This window comes from Sparus aurata, chromosome 23 (assembly GCF_900880675.1).
Source record: "Sparus aurata chromosome 23, fSpaAur1.1, whole genome shotgun sequence".
Classification (NCBI taxonomy): domain Eukaryota; kingdom Metazoa; phylum Chordata; class Actinopteri; order Spariformes; family Sparidae; genus Sparus; species Sparus aurata.
In genome coordinates, this window is record NC_044209.1 from 15648183 (window position 1) to 15665385 (window position 17203).

At 44.0% G+C, this 17203-nt stretch overlaps 1 protein-coding gene and 1 long non-coding RNA gene across 2 annotated transcripts in view; one reads left to right on the top strand and one right to left on the bottom strand.

The window, feature by feature from the left end:
* Window positions 1–78: 78 nt before the first annotated feature.
* LOC115575386 (uncharacterized) lies at window positions 79–1041 on the bottom strand. Its single transcript, XR_003982655.1, has 2 exons — window positions 590–1041; window positions 79–204 (listed from the first exon to the last, which is right to left on the bottom strand). It is a non-coding gene; the product is annotated as an uncharacterized LOC115575386 (long non-coding RNA).
* Window positions 891–17203, top strand: part of LOC115575367 (heparan sulfate glucosamine 3-O-sulfotransferase 6-like) — a 28171-nt gene continuing 11858 nt past the window's right edge. The window contains exons 1-2 of the mRNA XM_030407391.1: window positions 891–906; window positions 13286–13861. Of these exons, the coding sequence (XP_030263251.1) occupies window positions 13371–13861 (491 nt within the window). The 5' untranslated portion in view covers window positions 891–906; window positions 13286–13370. The remainder of the gene's footprint in view (window positions 907–13285; window positions 13862–17203) is intronic.

Genomic DNA, 17203 nt, shown 5'->3' on the forward strand with positions numbered 1-17203 from the left:
ACAACAGCAACATATACAAACTCGCCTACATTAAATGGTACGGCAACTGTACGTAAATACTGTAATAGATACATAGCATAAGATGTTTTACAGTTTTATTAACCTCTGGGTCTGAATATATGAAAATGATGTTGAACAAACCAGCCTCCATGTTTCCTCAAAGGTGTAATTGCACTCTTCCGTCAGTTGGTGGTGCTATGTGCCCTGAAAAAAAAAAATCTAAAATGAACTGTAATTATAACTCAGCCTGTGCATCAATGTGGGCCGACTGCTAGTTTGCTCTCTGTGCAAGAAGGAGTGATATCAATTACTGTGATTTATGAGTACAAACATCTCTCTGAGCAACATGGCTAAAGTGAAGCAGAGAAGAATATCCTGTCTGAGCAAAAGTCTTTTTCTTTTACTGATGACGTGAGCAACAGCAGTCTAATGTACTTGAGCAACTGTATAGAATATTTGTTTGAAAGGTAAAAAACGTGTCGTTGTTAAAGTCCACTGATTAAGAGCACAGTAACAGATCCCCTCTTCCCTGTTTTTGGGAAGGACATCCTAAAGTTAACTTGGTAACTAAACTGGATAAAACTCAAACCTGAGAGGGTTCCGTGTTTCCCCTACAGGGCAAACTCTTCCAGACAGCCCGGGGTAAACCTGTTCCTTGGCTGGTGGAGTGGTGGAATTCTAAACAAACCGAGGATGCGGGGGTACGTTCAACAGCTCTCGTGCTGTTTTAAATGTCTGGGGACGAGCAGGTGTGGAGCCGCTCATTTCAAAGGCTCCGAGATCAGAGGGGGGAGATGAAAGCTGCGGCGTCAGGAGGAGGATTAAGAACGGAAGTGCAAACATTCGTAGATCGTAATGATGTGTAGTGCTAAAGTATTTAAAGACGAGGACCGGTGTGTGCATTGAGTGAGTCGATGGTTTTTGACTGTAAGGTATGATCAAAACTCTTGAGTTCACTTCAGAGGGAGCAGCTGCTGCAAATGTTCCCTTGTATTTAAAGAGGAGTATTTGTTTATAATTTTTGACGAAGACTTAAGATCAAAAATCCCACTGATTCTGAGTTGAAAGGCTGAGCTTGAATCCAAATGTTGCCTCTGACCTCACCCCGAGCTCTTCATTAGCTGAGTAATGCCTTCCCTCGGACTGATGAGACGCCTTTGTGGATGATCCTCTTTGTGTTGCCACACACACAGCTGGCAGACAGACTAAACTGTCCTCAGGGGTGACGTCTGGAAGAGGAAGGGAGAGTTAGGGAGAGAGAGAGAGAGAGAGAGAGAGAGAGAGAGAGAGAGAGAGAGAGAGAGAAAACAAAATCCACAAAACACAAGACAGACAAGAGCCCAAAATACAAAGATAAACCACATGTGAGAATGAGAGATGGGGAGGAACGAGGAAATGGCCCCAAAACACAGGACTGTAATTAGCATGTGCTATCTGCTAGAACACTCCTTCTGGTTGGCATCTGAGCACAGCTGTATGGCCAAGAGGAAGCAAACAGGAAAGAGGAAGTGGTAATCCTCTGATGGAATCACGAGATTGACTCGGATCTGTTGACCTCGTCCTGCTTGTATAAGCAAACGGGATCGTTAATTACATTAAACTACTCCAAAGCCTTCCTTATGTCCCAAAGGCCGAGCCTCGAGCTACAGCTGAACATGTGTTGTGTATGTGTGTGTGTGCCACTGACTCATTTCGCGGGACATCTTGTTTTAATTGTAACGTATATGAGCCCGTTGCTTAGATGTGGATGTTTAGGGGCGCTGCACCTGCTTCTGTTTTGAACCACAGAGAAAAGTGTCTCATTCCGCCTCCACATGTCACCACATCACATCCCTTAAACACGTGACCGACATATCAGGGCAATTTATGAAATAGTGACACGATATAATCAACAGCATTCCAGAGAACCAGGGTCGTTACACCTGAATCCAGGTTTAGGCAACAAAAGCACTTTCATTAAAGCGGATACAAGGAACCTTTATTTCTTGTAGACTCTTGCGGCCCTTGTGGACAAAAGGGGTGTCAGCATACCACCACCATCTGTGGCGAAGATTACGTTTATAATTCACAAGGCCCAAAAAGGGTCTGAATCTGACCTGGTGACAGGCATTAAGAATAACTACCATAACTCCATAGAAATAGCCTATCGAGCTTCTTGCAGGTCACGTTTGCTTATGTAGGTCATATTGAAGCATCAATCATAAACTGAGACTGTTGCATGCAGTGAAAAGTATGGTGGCCTGCAAGGTCAAAATACGACAACGTTACAGAAAACACAGTATTTAACAAACTGATCCATAGATTTAAGTTTGTCACTGTTTTTAGATAAATCTAATATATATTTACCTGACCTTGAACATACCATAGGGAACTTTTCCTATGGTGGCCCTGAAGGCCAAAACACAACAGCAATATATCATTAAAACACAACAGCATTACAAAAAAAAGACATTTCGCAAAACATGTTTCATGAACACAACAACATTTTAGAAAGCAAAAAACACATTTCACAAAACACATCGGCATTACAGAAATCCCATGACTCAAATGTAATCTTCTGGGTTCGTATATGGATACAAATTTGTCACGAAAAAAAATTGGACAATTTACGCCCGTGTACACAAATCCTGTGATTAAATTTCATCGCTGTTACATGAACTGCAATGATGCTGGCTGGCTCCGCGCACTCCACAAGCTGTGATCACTTAGTGGCAGGAATAAAAAAAATAAATAAATATATATATATATATATATATATATATATATATATATATATATATATATATATATATATATATAAAAGGCTCCTTAATGCTTGCCTGTAAGAGAAACAGAGAGAACTCCCTTTCATCAGGAGGTAATATCTGCAGCATGTGATGTCTTCATCCATACATGGTGGGGCTGCCCTCCACATGTTATGGGCGCACATGTGCTGGCCAAACATCCCCCCGCTGTGTAATGAATGAAAGGATAAACACAGCTTTTATACATGACACTGGAATGTGATTTCCGCTCAGGATCAAAAAGAAAGCTCTGGAAAACTCGAGGCGCTCCAGGTTGGGGCGACGTTGTAATTCTGTCAGGACAACATGTGTTCGAAAGAGACAGGGGGCTTATGAACCCCCCCCCCAAAAAAAACGAGAATCGTCCTCTGATATTCCCGGCAGTGAACCGCAATGTCAAAATGTGGAGTTTACCGAGCGTATAAACAGATTTTATACGGATGTGAAATGCATATCTTGACGGGTCGTGTCGGTTATAAACACTGTAAATGTGGACTGGGGAGTAATAAAAATACAGTTACGACGAAAAACCTCAGTTTCTGGTTCGGTCCAACAAAACGTCAACAGCCGTAAGCATGCGAGGGCCGAAAAGCCTCGTGTTAAATTCCCAAGCATGAGGGCTCCCAGAGAGAAAATAAACAACAGGAGAGATCTTCAATGGCTTCTGCCGCTGCATTGTCACCTTTTATCACTCGATCACATTCCAGTTTCTGAGCTCCACCAGCTTCAATAACACACGGGGGGGGTTAACATACATGTATTCGCAAACATTTCTCGCTATCTGCACTCTGATCCTCTCGGGGAGATAGGACCCCGAGACCGAAGCACAGGTCGGTCTGAAAGCTTCAAAGGGAATACTTTGAGGTGTGTGTGGCACAGGTATTGTTCACGCAGATCAGGGAGGAAGGGCTCCTTATTTTTCAGGGGTTTGGAAGCTTTTAAAACAGGCTGATTGGGTGCCCACATGTTAACTTTTTTATCCTCCCTTGATCAGAGGCTTTGGGTTTCAAAGGCCTCGGCGGTGAGCCTCCAGAAAGAAAACCGTGGAGCGACTGTGCATCTTGTCACATTCTTGTATTTTTGAGTTCAGGGGCTGATCAAATGGAGCCTGAGATAAAAAGTGTGCCAGAGGCAAGGAAACATTTATCAACCGCACTGTCTTTTAGAGTATGGAAATATTTCAGGACGGTTTTGGGACTTTTCGGCTGAGTGATTTAAAACGAGGCCGGGCTCACAGATAGTCGGGAACGGTGATGGACTGTGGAAAATGCCGTATTTGTGTCAGCGCGTGCGTCCAGAAATGTCAGCGGCCTTTGACTGTCTGGAGAGTTTCGTGGCACGCTGAGAAAGCATCTTGCCGAAACACTGCTGAGGAGAAGAAAGTAATTACCTCAGTCTTTCCCTGGGTACGGTGCCACAGACTGTCTCTGTCTCCACCCCCCCCCTCGAAACCCGACCTAACCTCCTCCCATCCATCCAACCCACCCACCCACCCACCCGGCTAACCCCATGCTCCCTGCAATTTGCGGCTGCTCATCCTCTGTCATCTAATCCCAGCAGGCTCCGTATGACATCCAGATCTCACTGTTAGCGTGTTAAAAAGGAGACGACCGCAAGCATGTTTGTGAATACTCTTTCCCTTATATGATCTCACACTGTATGTGTATGTGTGCGACACTTATACACCTAGAGCTAAAGTTTCCGAGACCCTGCGACCCCCCCCCCCCCCCCACAGGTCTTAATAGTCTAAATTGCTCCTTCAGTAGTGCTGATTGTTAACTTCTGTGGAGGAAAATGTTAAGAGGTGCCTGAGCTCTTTATGCCCCTCTGATTATAACCCAATCAGGAAACCTATAATCTCCATCATTATGACAGTTACGGAGGTGTTCTGACTCAGCAGGTTTGTTGGTAGTATTGCATTTTATCCATCTAGATTGTTGTAGTGTGAGGCGCCGAGCTTTGGGAATGGAATATAATGGAGCTGGATGGTACTTGATAGAATTTGCCTTAAAATTAATTGATAACTACGAGAAAAAACAGCTGTTATGAGCTAAGAGGTCATGAACCACTATGCTACTGTGGAACTGAAGTGTCATGAGTAGAGAGGATGTACTAGGATCAAGGAGATACTGGATTAAAGTCCCTTTTGATTAATGAGCTTTAGACGTGTTAGTAGGGGGATTCTGTTACCTCTGGACTGAGCCAGGCTACCTGTTTCCTCCTGTTTCCAGTCTTTATTGCAAAGCTACTCTTACAGTTGCTGACTCAAACTACACATTTACTGTAAAGACATGAGAGCGCTGTCAATCCTCTCAACTAACTCACAACCAGAGAGCGAATATGTGTGTTTAAAGCACATATAGCCTCTGTAATACTGTATTTTATACCGAAGGATGATAATTAGCAGATTTAAAATAAAGCGCTTAACATGTGTGTTTATTTGTGTGATCACATCTGGATCCCCCCCCCTCTGTTGTATGAATGAGGGGAATTCCACATACCTTATCCAGCTTTGTGCCCCTCAGCACCTATTGTGCAACACACACACACACACACACACACACACACGCACAGATTTTACCTTTTAACAGCATCTCCTTAGAGCATTCAACATGGGAGCCAACTATCCTTCTGGTGTTATGATTCATCACCTGCTTTTATATATCAAAATGAATCCTGGAGTACATAATTAACTTATCATCAGGGTTGGCATTTGGCAACTTTAAATTTCCACATTTGCACTTTATCCTTTTACGTTTGTGCCAGGAAGGCAAACTCCCTCTAATCTCACCTGTCAGTCACCCTGCAGTAATCGTTTCTCTCGCAGCCTCTCCCTGTTGGCTTCATCCATGTGCTGGATTTGTGCAGAGGACACCATGTTTTGCCAATACAGACGGCGAAGACAGAGAGTGAACTTTATGTTTCCCTTCGTCTGTAGCACTAATTTCCGGGAGTGAATGATCGCCTCAGAATCCGGATTAAATTTAAAATGTATTTTTTGGATGTCCGCAGATGAGCTGTCCTGCTGTCATCTGGACTGGCAGCTCTGCTGTGTCCCTGAAAACACAGACCCCAGAAAACCCAAAGTGAGACCAGATGAGTGCTCCAGGAGGGAGAGGAGGATTTGTGTGTGAGCGTGTGTGACTGTGTGTGCGTCGGTTAAAAAAGATGAGGTCAAAGACTCAGAATACATTCCCACAGGAATGAAGGCTCACAGACAGCCCAATGTGATTATCAGCTTTATGACAAAGTGAGGGTGTGGTGGTGGTGGTGTTTTAAAGAAAGAGGACAAATATCCAGCTTCACCATGACCACAACTCTTTTGAAGCTGCGCTGGTTTGTAAAAAGATTCACATAATCTCATTACATCACAAGTTAGATAGTTTGACATTTTGGGAGATTTGCTTTCTTTCTGAGTGTGAAGCCACTGAGCGACAGCCAGTTATCTTATCTTAGCATTAAGACTGGGAACAAGGGGAAACTGTCGGTTCTGGCTCTGTGTGAAGATCACACAATTTGCCTCTCAGCACCTCTAAAGCTAATTAACAAATATATCTTGTTTGTTTTATCTGTATGAACCAAGAAGTAGTACATAACTCAGCAAATATAACCCCAGAACATGGCAATTAACCCAGTTTTAAGTTTTTACACTTCACTTTTAAATACACAAGATACTGTGTTTTAATTAGTGAGCTCTAGAGGTGCTGGTAGACAGCTTTAGCTACCTTTTGACATAGCTACGCTACCTGTTTCCCTGTGTCTTAGCTTAGCCGTACTGAGTGAAGCTAACCAGCTGCTGCTGGCTGTAGCTATTTAGCATACGGGTACGTGAGAGGTATCTATCTACTCCTCTGACTCTTGGCAACAAAATAAATAAGCATATTGTCTATTTACTGTTTTTTTTATTTACCTCCATCCAAAACAATTGTTCCTGTATTTTAAATGCACAGTATATCATTTCTGCCTCTGGTCTCTCAACTTAAAGAAAGAAAACTAAGCTACAGACATTGCTTAAAGTTGTGAAGTAGGTCATGGTCACTATTACCAATTAAAATCTATATGACGTGATGATTAAAGTTGTATGTTATGTTTAAGGTGTTATATGTAAGAACTGGCCTCCTCTATGTAATACTCCAAACAAAGGGGGGCAGCATATTACCAGAGCAACCACCAACTGTATCTGCTGTTAGCTAGTTAGCTCAGTTAGCCGCGCAGTTAGTGTCTGGACTGGGAGCTCTGACTGGTATCATGTAAAAAAAATCATCGGGGCTAGCTGGTTAGCATGCCAATGTCAGCAGACATCTCTGTAACACAATGCATAAACGCCTTTGCCATGACATCAGAACTCATTTCTTATTTGGCTTATTTCTTTCAGTTCTGTTGATGACTTCCTTACTCACTCTCATGACGCATCCTCTCATGTTGCCGTGGAAGTTAGAGCCACGTGAATGTAAACACCAGCGATATGACGCTAATGATAATGTAGTCGGCATCTTCACATCAAAAGTTTGAAATCTGGGAAACATGTTCATCCACCGTGACTGCGTGTGAGCAGCCAGCATCGAGTCCAATGTGAAAACATCGAAACCTAAACTTAAATGGTTTAAACTGTGAAACATCCAATATTTAAAATTCATTTATCTCCCACTGGCCTGTTTTTTTTCCTGGGAGGTCACATATTTGGTACACTCCTGTCCCCTTTGGCCAAAACAACCATAAGCACCTTCACTGCTTGTTTGAGTCGCACATGATTTCGCATTCCTGTGAAATGCAGACAGGCCCCACAGGGTAGAAGCACATCTCCTGTTTCTGTTACACACACACACACACACACACACACACACACTTCCCCTCTGGCCTTCACAGGACAGGTGATACTATTTTAGCAGACCTGACTCAACAGTGAAGCAACGGACAGGGCAGTTTTTTCTCTCCCTTTTGGGATGACAGCTCTCTTTTTCTCACAGTCGATGTGACAGGTTGGAATTTAGAAAAACATGGGAAACTCCAGAGCACGGAGAGACAAACTGCTGTGGTTTTTACACCAGTAATTACGCTAAGTTAACACCCATCTGATGACTGTTTGTGTTTTTATTTACCGAGATCGCCCAGGTTTGAGTTGTTTACATGAATGAGCACATGGCCACTGGTTAAATAATGAGACTGTCACCCAGCGGCTCGTTTCGCATGCATCTTCGTCCCAGCCGATTGTTTTTGATTGGCTGGGCGAGCGCGAAAATTAACGAGCGCATCCATCTGGGTGGCGGTTCTGGCCCAGTAACAGTAGCGCAGTGTTTCGATCTGACCGTCCATGTCAGTGAATCGCAAAGATGGAAATAAAGTCTTTTTTCACACACTGGGCGGAAATAGATGGTGACAGTGACACATAAAAGGCAGTGCTGCGGTTTGGAGCTGACGTCATGGCAATCAACGTTTAAGTCGACGAGGCCTTTCAATGAAGGAAAGCCACACAGAGCAGCCCACAAGCATTTCACTAAGTAACAGTCTGGGATCGGGTACCGCAAGTGGTACATGTGCACGCAGACTGGAACAATAGTCGTCCACAGGCACATGGATGCATGCAAGAGACCCTGGAGGCATGGAGCCTCTGCACGCACATCCACACACTGTACAAAAACAGACACATGCTGCAGCTCAAGATGGTTCACCTCCATGGCTCCGTCAGATTTGCAGCCACACGTCTGAGTGAATCCCCCCGAAGAGAGCTGGGAGGCATGAAACTGTATCCCGAGCTCATCACGGTTGTCTCGTTTTTAACCTCTTTATCACTCCATTTTCTTCTTCTGCAAGGAAGACACAAACTGGCCCTCCCTCACTCTCTCCCCCTGCGCCTCCACCCTTCCCCAACACACCCAATATCACTTAGGAGTCAACCACCAGATCCCACTTTTCACCGCAGAGCTGTGGATTAGAAAAGAAGGCATTTCCCAAATGGTCTGCGGCTTGCGTGATGACATAATTGTCATCCAGTTTAATTCCCTCTGTGCTCTTTAGATTCTCGCTCGCCTGATTCTGCCGCTACAATAAAGCACCCAGAGAAGGTAAATAACAGTTTTAAAAAAAACTGAGAAAGGGACTCCTGTGCGGACTTGCTCCCTGGAAAGGCATCTTGTTTTTTATTGCCGAGATGAAAGACACGTTGGAAATAGTTGTGTGCAGCTGGTTTCCAGCGGTCGAGGAAGCCTTGCATACATTTTTGTTTGTATGAAAAATATCTGTGGGCTCGTATCGCTACACATGTTTATCAGTTATCAGTTAACGCAGCGAACTCTTCCTCCCATGTAAATGACTCCCATGTAGAACTCGGGGCAGTATGCAGGTCTAACACTGCTTAGTTCTTTCAAGGCCGTCGAGGCTGTTCGAACATCTCTCCTCTCAGACCTTCAGCACGTTCATTCTCTCAGTGATGTCTCTATAAACCTGCGGGGCAAGTCTGGGAGTCTCTGGGTTCTCCTGGAGGGGAAACGAAAGAGCGATGCACCTGCGTGACAGTGGTGGGGCACGAGGGGATGGAGGGTGGGGGTGGGAAGAGGAAGAGGAAGATGTGGATGGAGAGATCAGAGCGATTTTCGCCTCCCCGTCCATCCATCATTCCTACTAGCTTTGCGTACGTCTGCAGATGAAAGTTGGGAAGGCTCAAGGATAAGGGTGGGGCTTCACAGGCACTTTGTTGTCGGCTTTTGTATTCAGTGATCCTCTCCACCTAAGGGCTTGGCCGTTGAGCATCTAACATGTAGCAGAGGGTGTGTGTGTGTGTGTTTGTGTGTGTGTGTGTGTGTGTGTGTGTGTGTGTGTGACGTCTTTTATTTCTTCAAAAGAGCTGCATTTCAGACGCCACAATATGAGCATTAAAGGGACACTATGTAGTTTTGGGGAATGAACTTAAACTCTGTAATAATACAGAACACACAAGCTGTCCTAAGAGAAAAAAAAGGTCCCCAGAACACTGTTTGAAGCTAGAAAGATGGCAGGGTCCGCCACAAACAAAGCAAAACAGTATGAACTTGTGTTGCCCTTTAAGGTCGGTTTGTCTACTTAGTCATGACAAGAAAAATTAGTTTATACAATTTGTTGAGGCATAAAAAAAAAATCAGTCAATAAATATCTTTCTCTTCCGATTATAATTTCTTCCCAAAAACTACATAATGCACCTTTAAAATATATTTCCTAGGGAGAAAACCAGATTAAATAGGTTATACGTGCTACAGTGTATCCAAAGCAAAAGCAAAATTCTCTGATATACATCTTCAATTTTGTATTTATCCCAGACATAATGAAAAGCGCCGGGTTCCCCTTCGTAGGAAACTACAGCCAGGAGTTTCTCAGGGGCGATGGTTTTCAAAGATCTGTCATGACGGCTTAAAGGATTCCGCCCGGTGTCTCGCGGCTATCGCGAATGGCCGACAGCTTCTTCCTCCTCCTGGAAATTACAAAATGAGAGTGGAAAATTCTGCTTTTGCTGAGGAGGATTCGTAATTTGCTGTAATGGCTGACACATGTAGACGCCATCAGCAGGCCTCCGGCTATGGAAATCTCTATCAGTGGTCCAAGCAGGGATGCAGCAGCGGCGGGCGGGGCACACCTGCAGGCACCGGGGTTGGAAATGTAGTCTGGATTGCACACATACATGCATAAATGCCTGCACATGAATGTGAATGTACACAATGATATATCAACAGAGAGACATATGATCCGACCTCAATCCTACACACACAGACACAGTTCACGACTGGCAGTTTAGTGTTTGTTTCCTCGACACTGCTGCTGCCTGTTTGTTTCTTTAATCTCTCTGTTTATATTTCTGCGTCCAAACCTGTCAGAGGAACTCCGACTAGAGCAATTAGCACGAGGGAAAAGCAAATAAAATGTCTGATGAAAGCAAACCCTGGATCCTGACCTCATTCTGACTGAATCTAGCCAGAAGACAGTCACTTTCAAAGCTGTGAATTCCTCAGTGCCAGACTGGCCTCTCTTTGGACGGATTTACAATGGCTGTTTGCGCTTCAAAACATATCATTATTCTATATTTTGCCTGGGTCATGTCAGTATCCGCAGACCTTTGTTTGAGAGCTTTTTTTTTCGAACTGGTTTGACATCTCAGACGAAGAACATTGCAATCACAGGCTTTGGGTTGCTTGACGTCGAGAAAGGGTTCATATATACCTTAAAGGAAAAGTTCGACATTTTGGGACAAAGTGCTTATTTTCTTTCTTGTACAGGGTCAGATAGAAAGATTGATGTCACACTCATATACGCTAAATATGAAGCTACAGTCAGCAGCTGGCTAACACAAAGCTAAAAACACAGAAACAGCAAGCATGGCTCTGTCTAAACCAATCCTTGGTTTGATGACTACCGTTGTAAGCCTCTAGTTTGGCACTACAGCTGTCACTTTCTTGTTTTTTTAATTTTAAGTCACAAATTGGACGCTTTGTGTTGGCCTCACTTTTTTAGACCTCGATAATTTATAGTCAATGGTCTAAATGTTACCAAATCCCCTTACCTACTTCCCGTTGTATCTTTTTACCTCAGCCAAGGGGGTTATGTTTTTTTGTTGGTTGGTTTGCGAACTGGATTACACAGATTCTTTTGAATGGGTTTCCACAAAACTTGGATGGAGGATGGGTCTCAGCCCAGAATAATCCCATTTAACTTTTGGTGTCGATCCAGATAAGGTCCATGTATTTTTTTTCTCAATTTCTTTTTTGTGAGATAGTGTGGATTTCTTTTTTCTCTGGAAGTGATGCATGGATTTCAATGAAACATTTGGCATATTCACTTATGTGTATACCAAAAGGACCGTTGGGCCTTGGCAGAGGTATGCACTCTACTGGGCGCCATTCTAGTTTGTTTCATTGGTACAAAACAAAAGAATAAATGTGGTATATCAGCTTTTTTGCAGATGTTAGCTGCTTCCCTGTTCTATAGCCTTTGTGCTACGCTGAGCTAACCAGCTGCTGTCTTCACATTCTGTTTAACAGACAGCTCTGAGAATGATATCAGTATTTTCATCTAGCTCTCGACAAGAAGGCAACAAAGTGTACTGTGTATAGCAATAACACAGAATTTTTGTGCCAGGCTACTTCTTGGTCGGGACCGGTAACTTCCTGGAGTCTCTGCTGGCTGCTAAGAAAAAAGTCCAGCACATAAAATGGCACTTAATTTTAAACTTTGTTTTTTTTTTGTGCAGACTAAACAAAACGAGATACAACCTGTTGCATCTTTGAGCTAAGTTAAGTTAGCCAACAGCTGGCAGTCGCTTCGTGTTTACCTTGCTGACAGGAGAGTTGTATCAATCTTCTTATCTAACAAAGCAACCGAGCCGTCTGTGTGTTCCCCGAGGATATCAGACAGATACAATATAAAAATCCTCAATTAGCTAATAGTCACTTTGCCAAATTCATTTATTATCTCTGTCTGAAACGTACCGTGGCCCCGGGCTGAGTGTGTACCAAGCGTGTGCGCGCCTCTTTTCTCAGGCAGATTATCTACCTCGGTTCCCCCGTCACCTCTCCTCACTCTTTTTCCATCCCTTCCTCCATTCAAACAGCCGCTTGGTGTGCTAGTCAGGTTCAAAGCCCCAACTCCATCTCTATGCCAGAAGAAACTCTACACCTGCTCCAGCTTCACAAAGTCAGGGGGAGAGATCCTGGCGCTGATCCTTCCTGTACAGCCCCAGAGGTGACACACTGCAGCCCTTCAGATACTGTATTTACGGGACAGAGCAGTTGCAAGGGGCCCCTCCTCGCTCCGGGCCTGTTGTTTCGGAGGCTTGTGTCACCGCTTCGGCTACGTGTTGCCTTCAATGTTAAGTCTCAGGGTGCAGGCAGAGTACAAGAGGTTTTGGATAGACATCCTCGGGGGCTTCTCTTATTCACAGGGCTGCCTGAGACATCTATCACGCGGGTTCAAAGGGGCAAGGAGGATTTTCCTCCGCCGGGTCAGCTTACATTTTTGTAAAACACTGATGTGTGCCTGTAGCTTTTGATAAAGTGCTCCGCAAAAAAAAACAAAACACATCACACAAGAAGCTCTGGGCATGTTTCCCCCAAGTGGATTCTCATAGATGATGTATGTTAATAATGCATCATTTATGATACAGCCTTAACAGAAAATGCACATAGAAATAAACACAGGCCCACAGTCCCAGCCTCTATATATGTAGGCATGATTATGTATAGCTGGAGGAGGGAGGGGTGGAGACTGGTAGAAAAGGGCGTAGGAGAAGTGGAGGAGAGACCTTGAATGGGAGATGAGTGGACTTCAGAGCGCACAGATACAGCAGACTGCGCATAAAGCAGTCATGATACATGGCAAAAGTTTCACACTTATTTCAGCCTTTTTGTGAAAAGAAAAAAAGGAGAGAAAGATTATGAGGATTCTTTCTGACATACCCACCGCGTCAAAAGCTCTCCGTGTGATGCTTCACTTTTGCGCAACAGGTTCTGCGAGATAAACAATTTTTTTTTTTTTAAAAACAGCATCACCTCCGATCGATGTGGGAAGAAGCAGCATGCTGGTGTCCCCGTTTTGGCACTTTTGGCACATCGCGCAGGAGATCAACTCATGGGATGTAGTGGATGCAGAGTCAGGTTCAACTTTGGCAAGGCGCTGTCCAAAGTCTCGGTGTTTTTTACCATGCTCCTGATCTTCACCTACTTCTTCTACTGCCTCAGCGGACTCTGCGATTCGGCTCCGAGAGCTTTGTACAGCCAAGAGACATTAGACTATGACATTTTGGACGATCATCGCCGCCTTTTCGACGACCTGCGACCGTCGCCGCGTCTCCTCCCCGACCGGAACCGCACAGCCTCCACCGCGGAGGCAGAGCAGGTGGACGCGCCGGGAGAGCTGGACGGCGCACCACAGGACGGCGGCATCCCAGTGTCCAACACGTTCGGTACCAAAAGGTTTCCGCAGGCGATTATAATCGGTGTGAAGAAGGGAGGGACCCGCGCCCTGCTGGAGTTTCTCCGCATCCACCCGGACGTGAGAGCGGTCGGCGCGGAGCCGCACTTCTTCGACAGGTTTTACGATAAAGGACTGGAGTGGTACAGGTAGGTGACAAATAAACAAAGGGCGCTTAGCTCCCAAAACTCTTGGTATAGGTCCAAAACAAGGCACAGAGGGCCTGAATATGCGCTTGAATCGGTTTAAACGATGTGAAACTCACTTCTAATCCACTTTTGATGCAAGAAATGTGCTTGAAAGGGACAATTCACCCCCAAAATGAAAATTCAGCCATCATCTTACCTGTAACCCACATGCTGATGGAAGGTCTGGTTAAGTTTCATAGTCCAAAAAACATTTCTGGAGCTTCACAGCAAAAAAGTGTTGCAGCATTCTCCTAAACAACTGAAGCAAACTTATTTATATAACTTATTATTACTAAAAAGAATAAAATGTCTCCAGACTGCTCCTCTCCTTTAAGAGGGGTGTAGATAACGACTTCTCAAATCAATGTGGGATCTCAGGGCTTCCAGAGAATTGGATCACTGCAGACGAGCTGTTTGGAGCCATTTGATGTTCTTGCTTCGGTTGTTCTTCTACATTTTAAAACAAGCCCCCATCTGCTCTGGCTGTTTAGAAGAATGCTGTTTTCGCTGTGAAGCCCCAGAATTATTAGCGGACTACAAAACTTCACCTGACTTTACATCGGTGTGTGATCGAGAAGATAATGAGTGAGTTTTCATTTTTGTATGATTTTTCCTTTAAGAATATGCCAACTTTTTTTAAAAAAAACCTTCACAACAAAGCTTTGGATGCCGCCTCAGAGAGTGCAGGATGATGTACAGCAGTGATGTCCCTGCTGACACCTGGGCAGAAGTGCTGATGTCACCTGTCAATAGTCTGGACAGCTCAACACTGTCCGGCTGATATATTCAGATCACCAGAAGCCAATATTGGCCCTGCACGCTGCACTGTAGATCAAAAGGCTGGTGGGGTCCCCGAGGAGCACTTCATCATCCTGACAGTCACCCAAACACCATTTACACACTTCAGCATGACATTAACATCCCCACCTTGTTCTGAGTGGGAGTCATACAGACATCAGTGACTGACCTCACTGATGCAATTAATTCATATCAGATCTTGGCTGCACGTCACAAGGATCGTCTTTTACAGTCTTGTACGTGGAGGCACATACATTGGCTACTGTCTTTGGTGACAGCGGCTGATTTAGGGGCAGACCAGAGCTATCATTTGGGTCTAGTTTAAGGGCCCTAAAGACGAGGGATTTAGGACTGGATGAAGCTGAATCCTGATCATCTCCAGATGTTCCCCGGCTTAGCTCCTGGAGAAGGTCCCAACTTAGAGCCAAGACTTCTCACCAGTGTCAGAAGGCTATTTCTGACCTAAAGGTGCCATAAGGAGAGGGCGAGGGTTGACAGGATGAATAGCACTGATAAACAAATGCTTTGGTGTAATTTAATCTTCTCTTTTTTTTTCAGCCCCCCCCTTTAGTCATGTTTTAACTGAGAGCATAAGGACACATGGAAACACTTTCACCACTGACAATTTTAGCATGCTGCTAAGCTTCCTCTCTTTTTTCCCTCATAAACACACACATGCGTTCTGGCACTTTTGGCTTGCTTATCTTCACCCCGTCTTTTACACTTCTCACATTTGTCCTTCTTCCCACATCAGTCTCCCTGCTTTTTACTCAACCTCCGCACCACTTTCGTTTGCGCTCCACTTCTCCTTTCCCCTTACTTTTTTCCTTTTTTATTTTAGTGTGTAGGGTGCATTTATGTGGAAATACCTGTGGCAGACCTGGTGTTTCCAGGCCGTGTTTTATGTGCGTTTCTGTGTGTTTTAATTAGCCTGACTGGTGCTGTAAAGCCGTCGTGCTTTAATGCTGCTGTTTTGTTCGTGCTTTAACGCGCCGGCGATGCTGACATGGCCTGTGAAAGTCGGATCGGTCTTAATAAGGGCTGCAGCTAATGATCGTTTCACGGATCAATCTGTTGATTATTTTCTCATTTAAATTTGAGCTCACTGTGATGTAAGATGCTTGTTTAGTTCTCTTGGCAGCGTAAACCCCCCAAAATAGTCAGTTTTCTAACATACATGCAAAGAAAAGCAACTAATTCTTGGATCTAAAAAACTTGGACCAGAACACATTTTGTGGTTCTGAGTGAACGATTTGCCAGTTTTCAGAATGGATGATGTCTTATTAATTGACTAATCTAAATATTAAAGGGGCACTTTGTAGTTTTGGAGAGGAAAATAAAACTCAGAATTATAATATTTATGTATGAACGAGGTAGTAATACAAACTCTTTTCCGTAACTGAATAAACAAGCTGTTCTCAGAGGAAAATAAGATCGCCAGAATGATGTTTGAGGCTAGAAAGGTGGCAGAGTCCGCCACATATAAACAGTGTGAAACTGTGTCCTTTGAGGTCAGTTTGTTTATTCAGATTATTCAGTCATGAAAACAAGGAAAGTTTGTTTATTCGATTCTTTTAAGGCTTAAAAAAATCAAGGTTTTTCTCTCCCGATTAAAATGTCAAACCTACATAGTGCTGCTTTAATCAAGTAATCGTTTAATTGCTTATCAGTATATTCACCAGAGCAAAACAGAAGAGGAAAGACTCCATTTGCAAAATAAGATGCTTCATGATTGAAAAAATATCTCAGTATTCGTAAGTGATTATTTTTCATGCTTTTTGTACGGTTTTGCCAAATTGCTGCAGGACAGATGGCCGAGTTCAACCAGTTCTGATGGGTGCAATCTACAAGAAAAATACTCCTATGCTGCTATTTTGCTGATTTAAAAAAAAAAAAAAAATTGTAAAATTGGCTATTTTTCTTCTCTGGATGTGAACTTGGCTGTAACTTGAGGTGGAAAAGGGAGTTGGAAGGATTAACAGCAACAATGGAGACGTGAGCAATGTGATCCTGGGTGAAATCACCAAAAGAGGATTCCCACTGTTGTCACCGAATCTCAGAAATTGGGGGGGGGGGATCTGTTTGCTGTCATCCGCGATGACCCACAGAGAAGCCGCTGGAAATGGCGGAGCTCAGCAGTGTGTGTATGTGTGTGTGTGTGTGTTGATGACAGCTAAAAGTCATCCATGTGGAAAAAAGCAAGTCCTCCTCACCTTACTGTCAGTGAACGGAGAGTCAACTCACTGTCACATCTGGAAGCTGACAAACATGGGCACACTTTCTCATCTGATTCAAGTTCCCCCGCTTCATCTGCAGCTCTCAGGTCAACACTATCATATCTCTAAAATCCAAAAGGATATGAATATTTCACTGGATCATTAATTTAACCCCTATACAGAACCAGTTAGCCCACATTGTCTTGTTCATTATCGCATCGACTCTCCCCTCCAGACATTTATGACCTTTGCGTGCTTGCATTTCAGCCATAACAGATAAAGAAAAAAC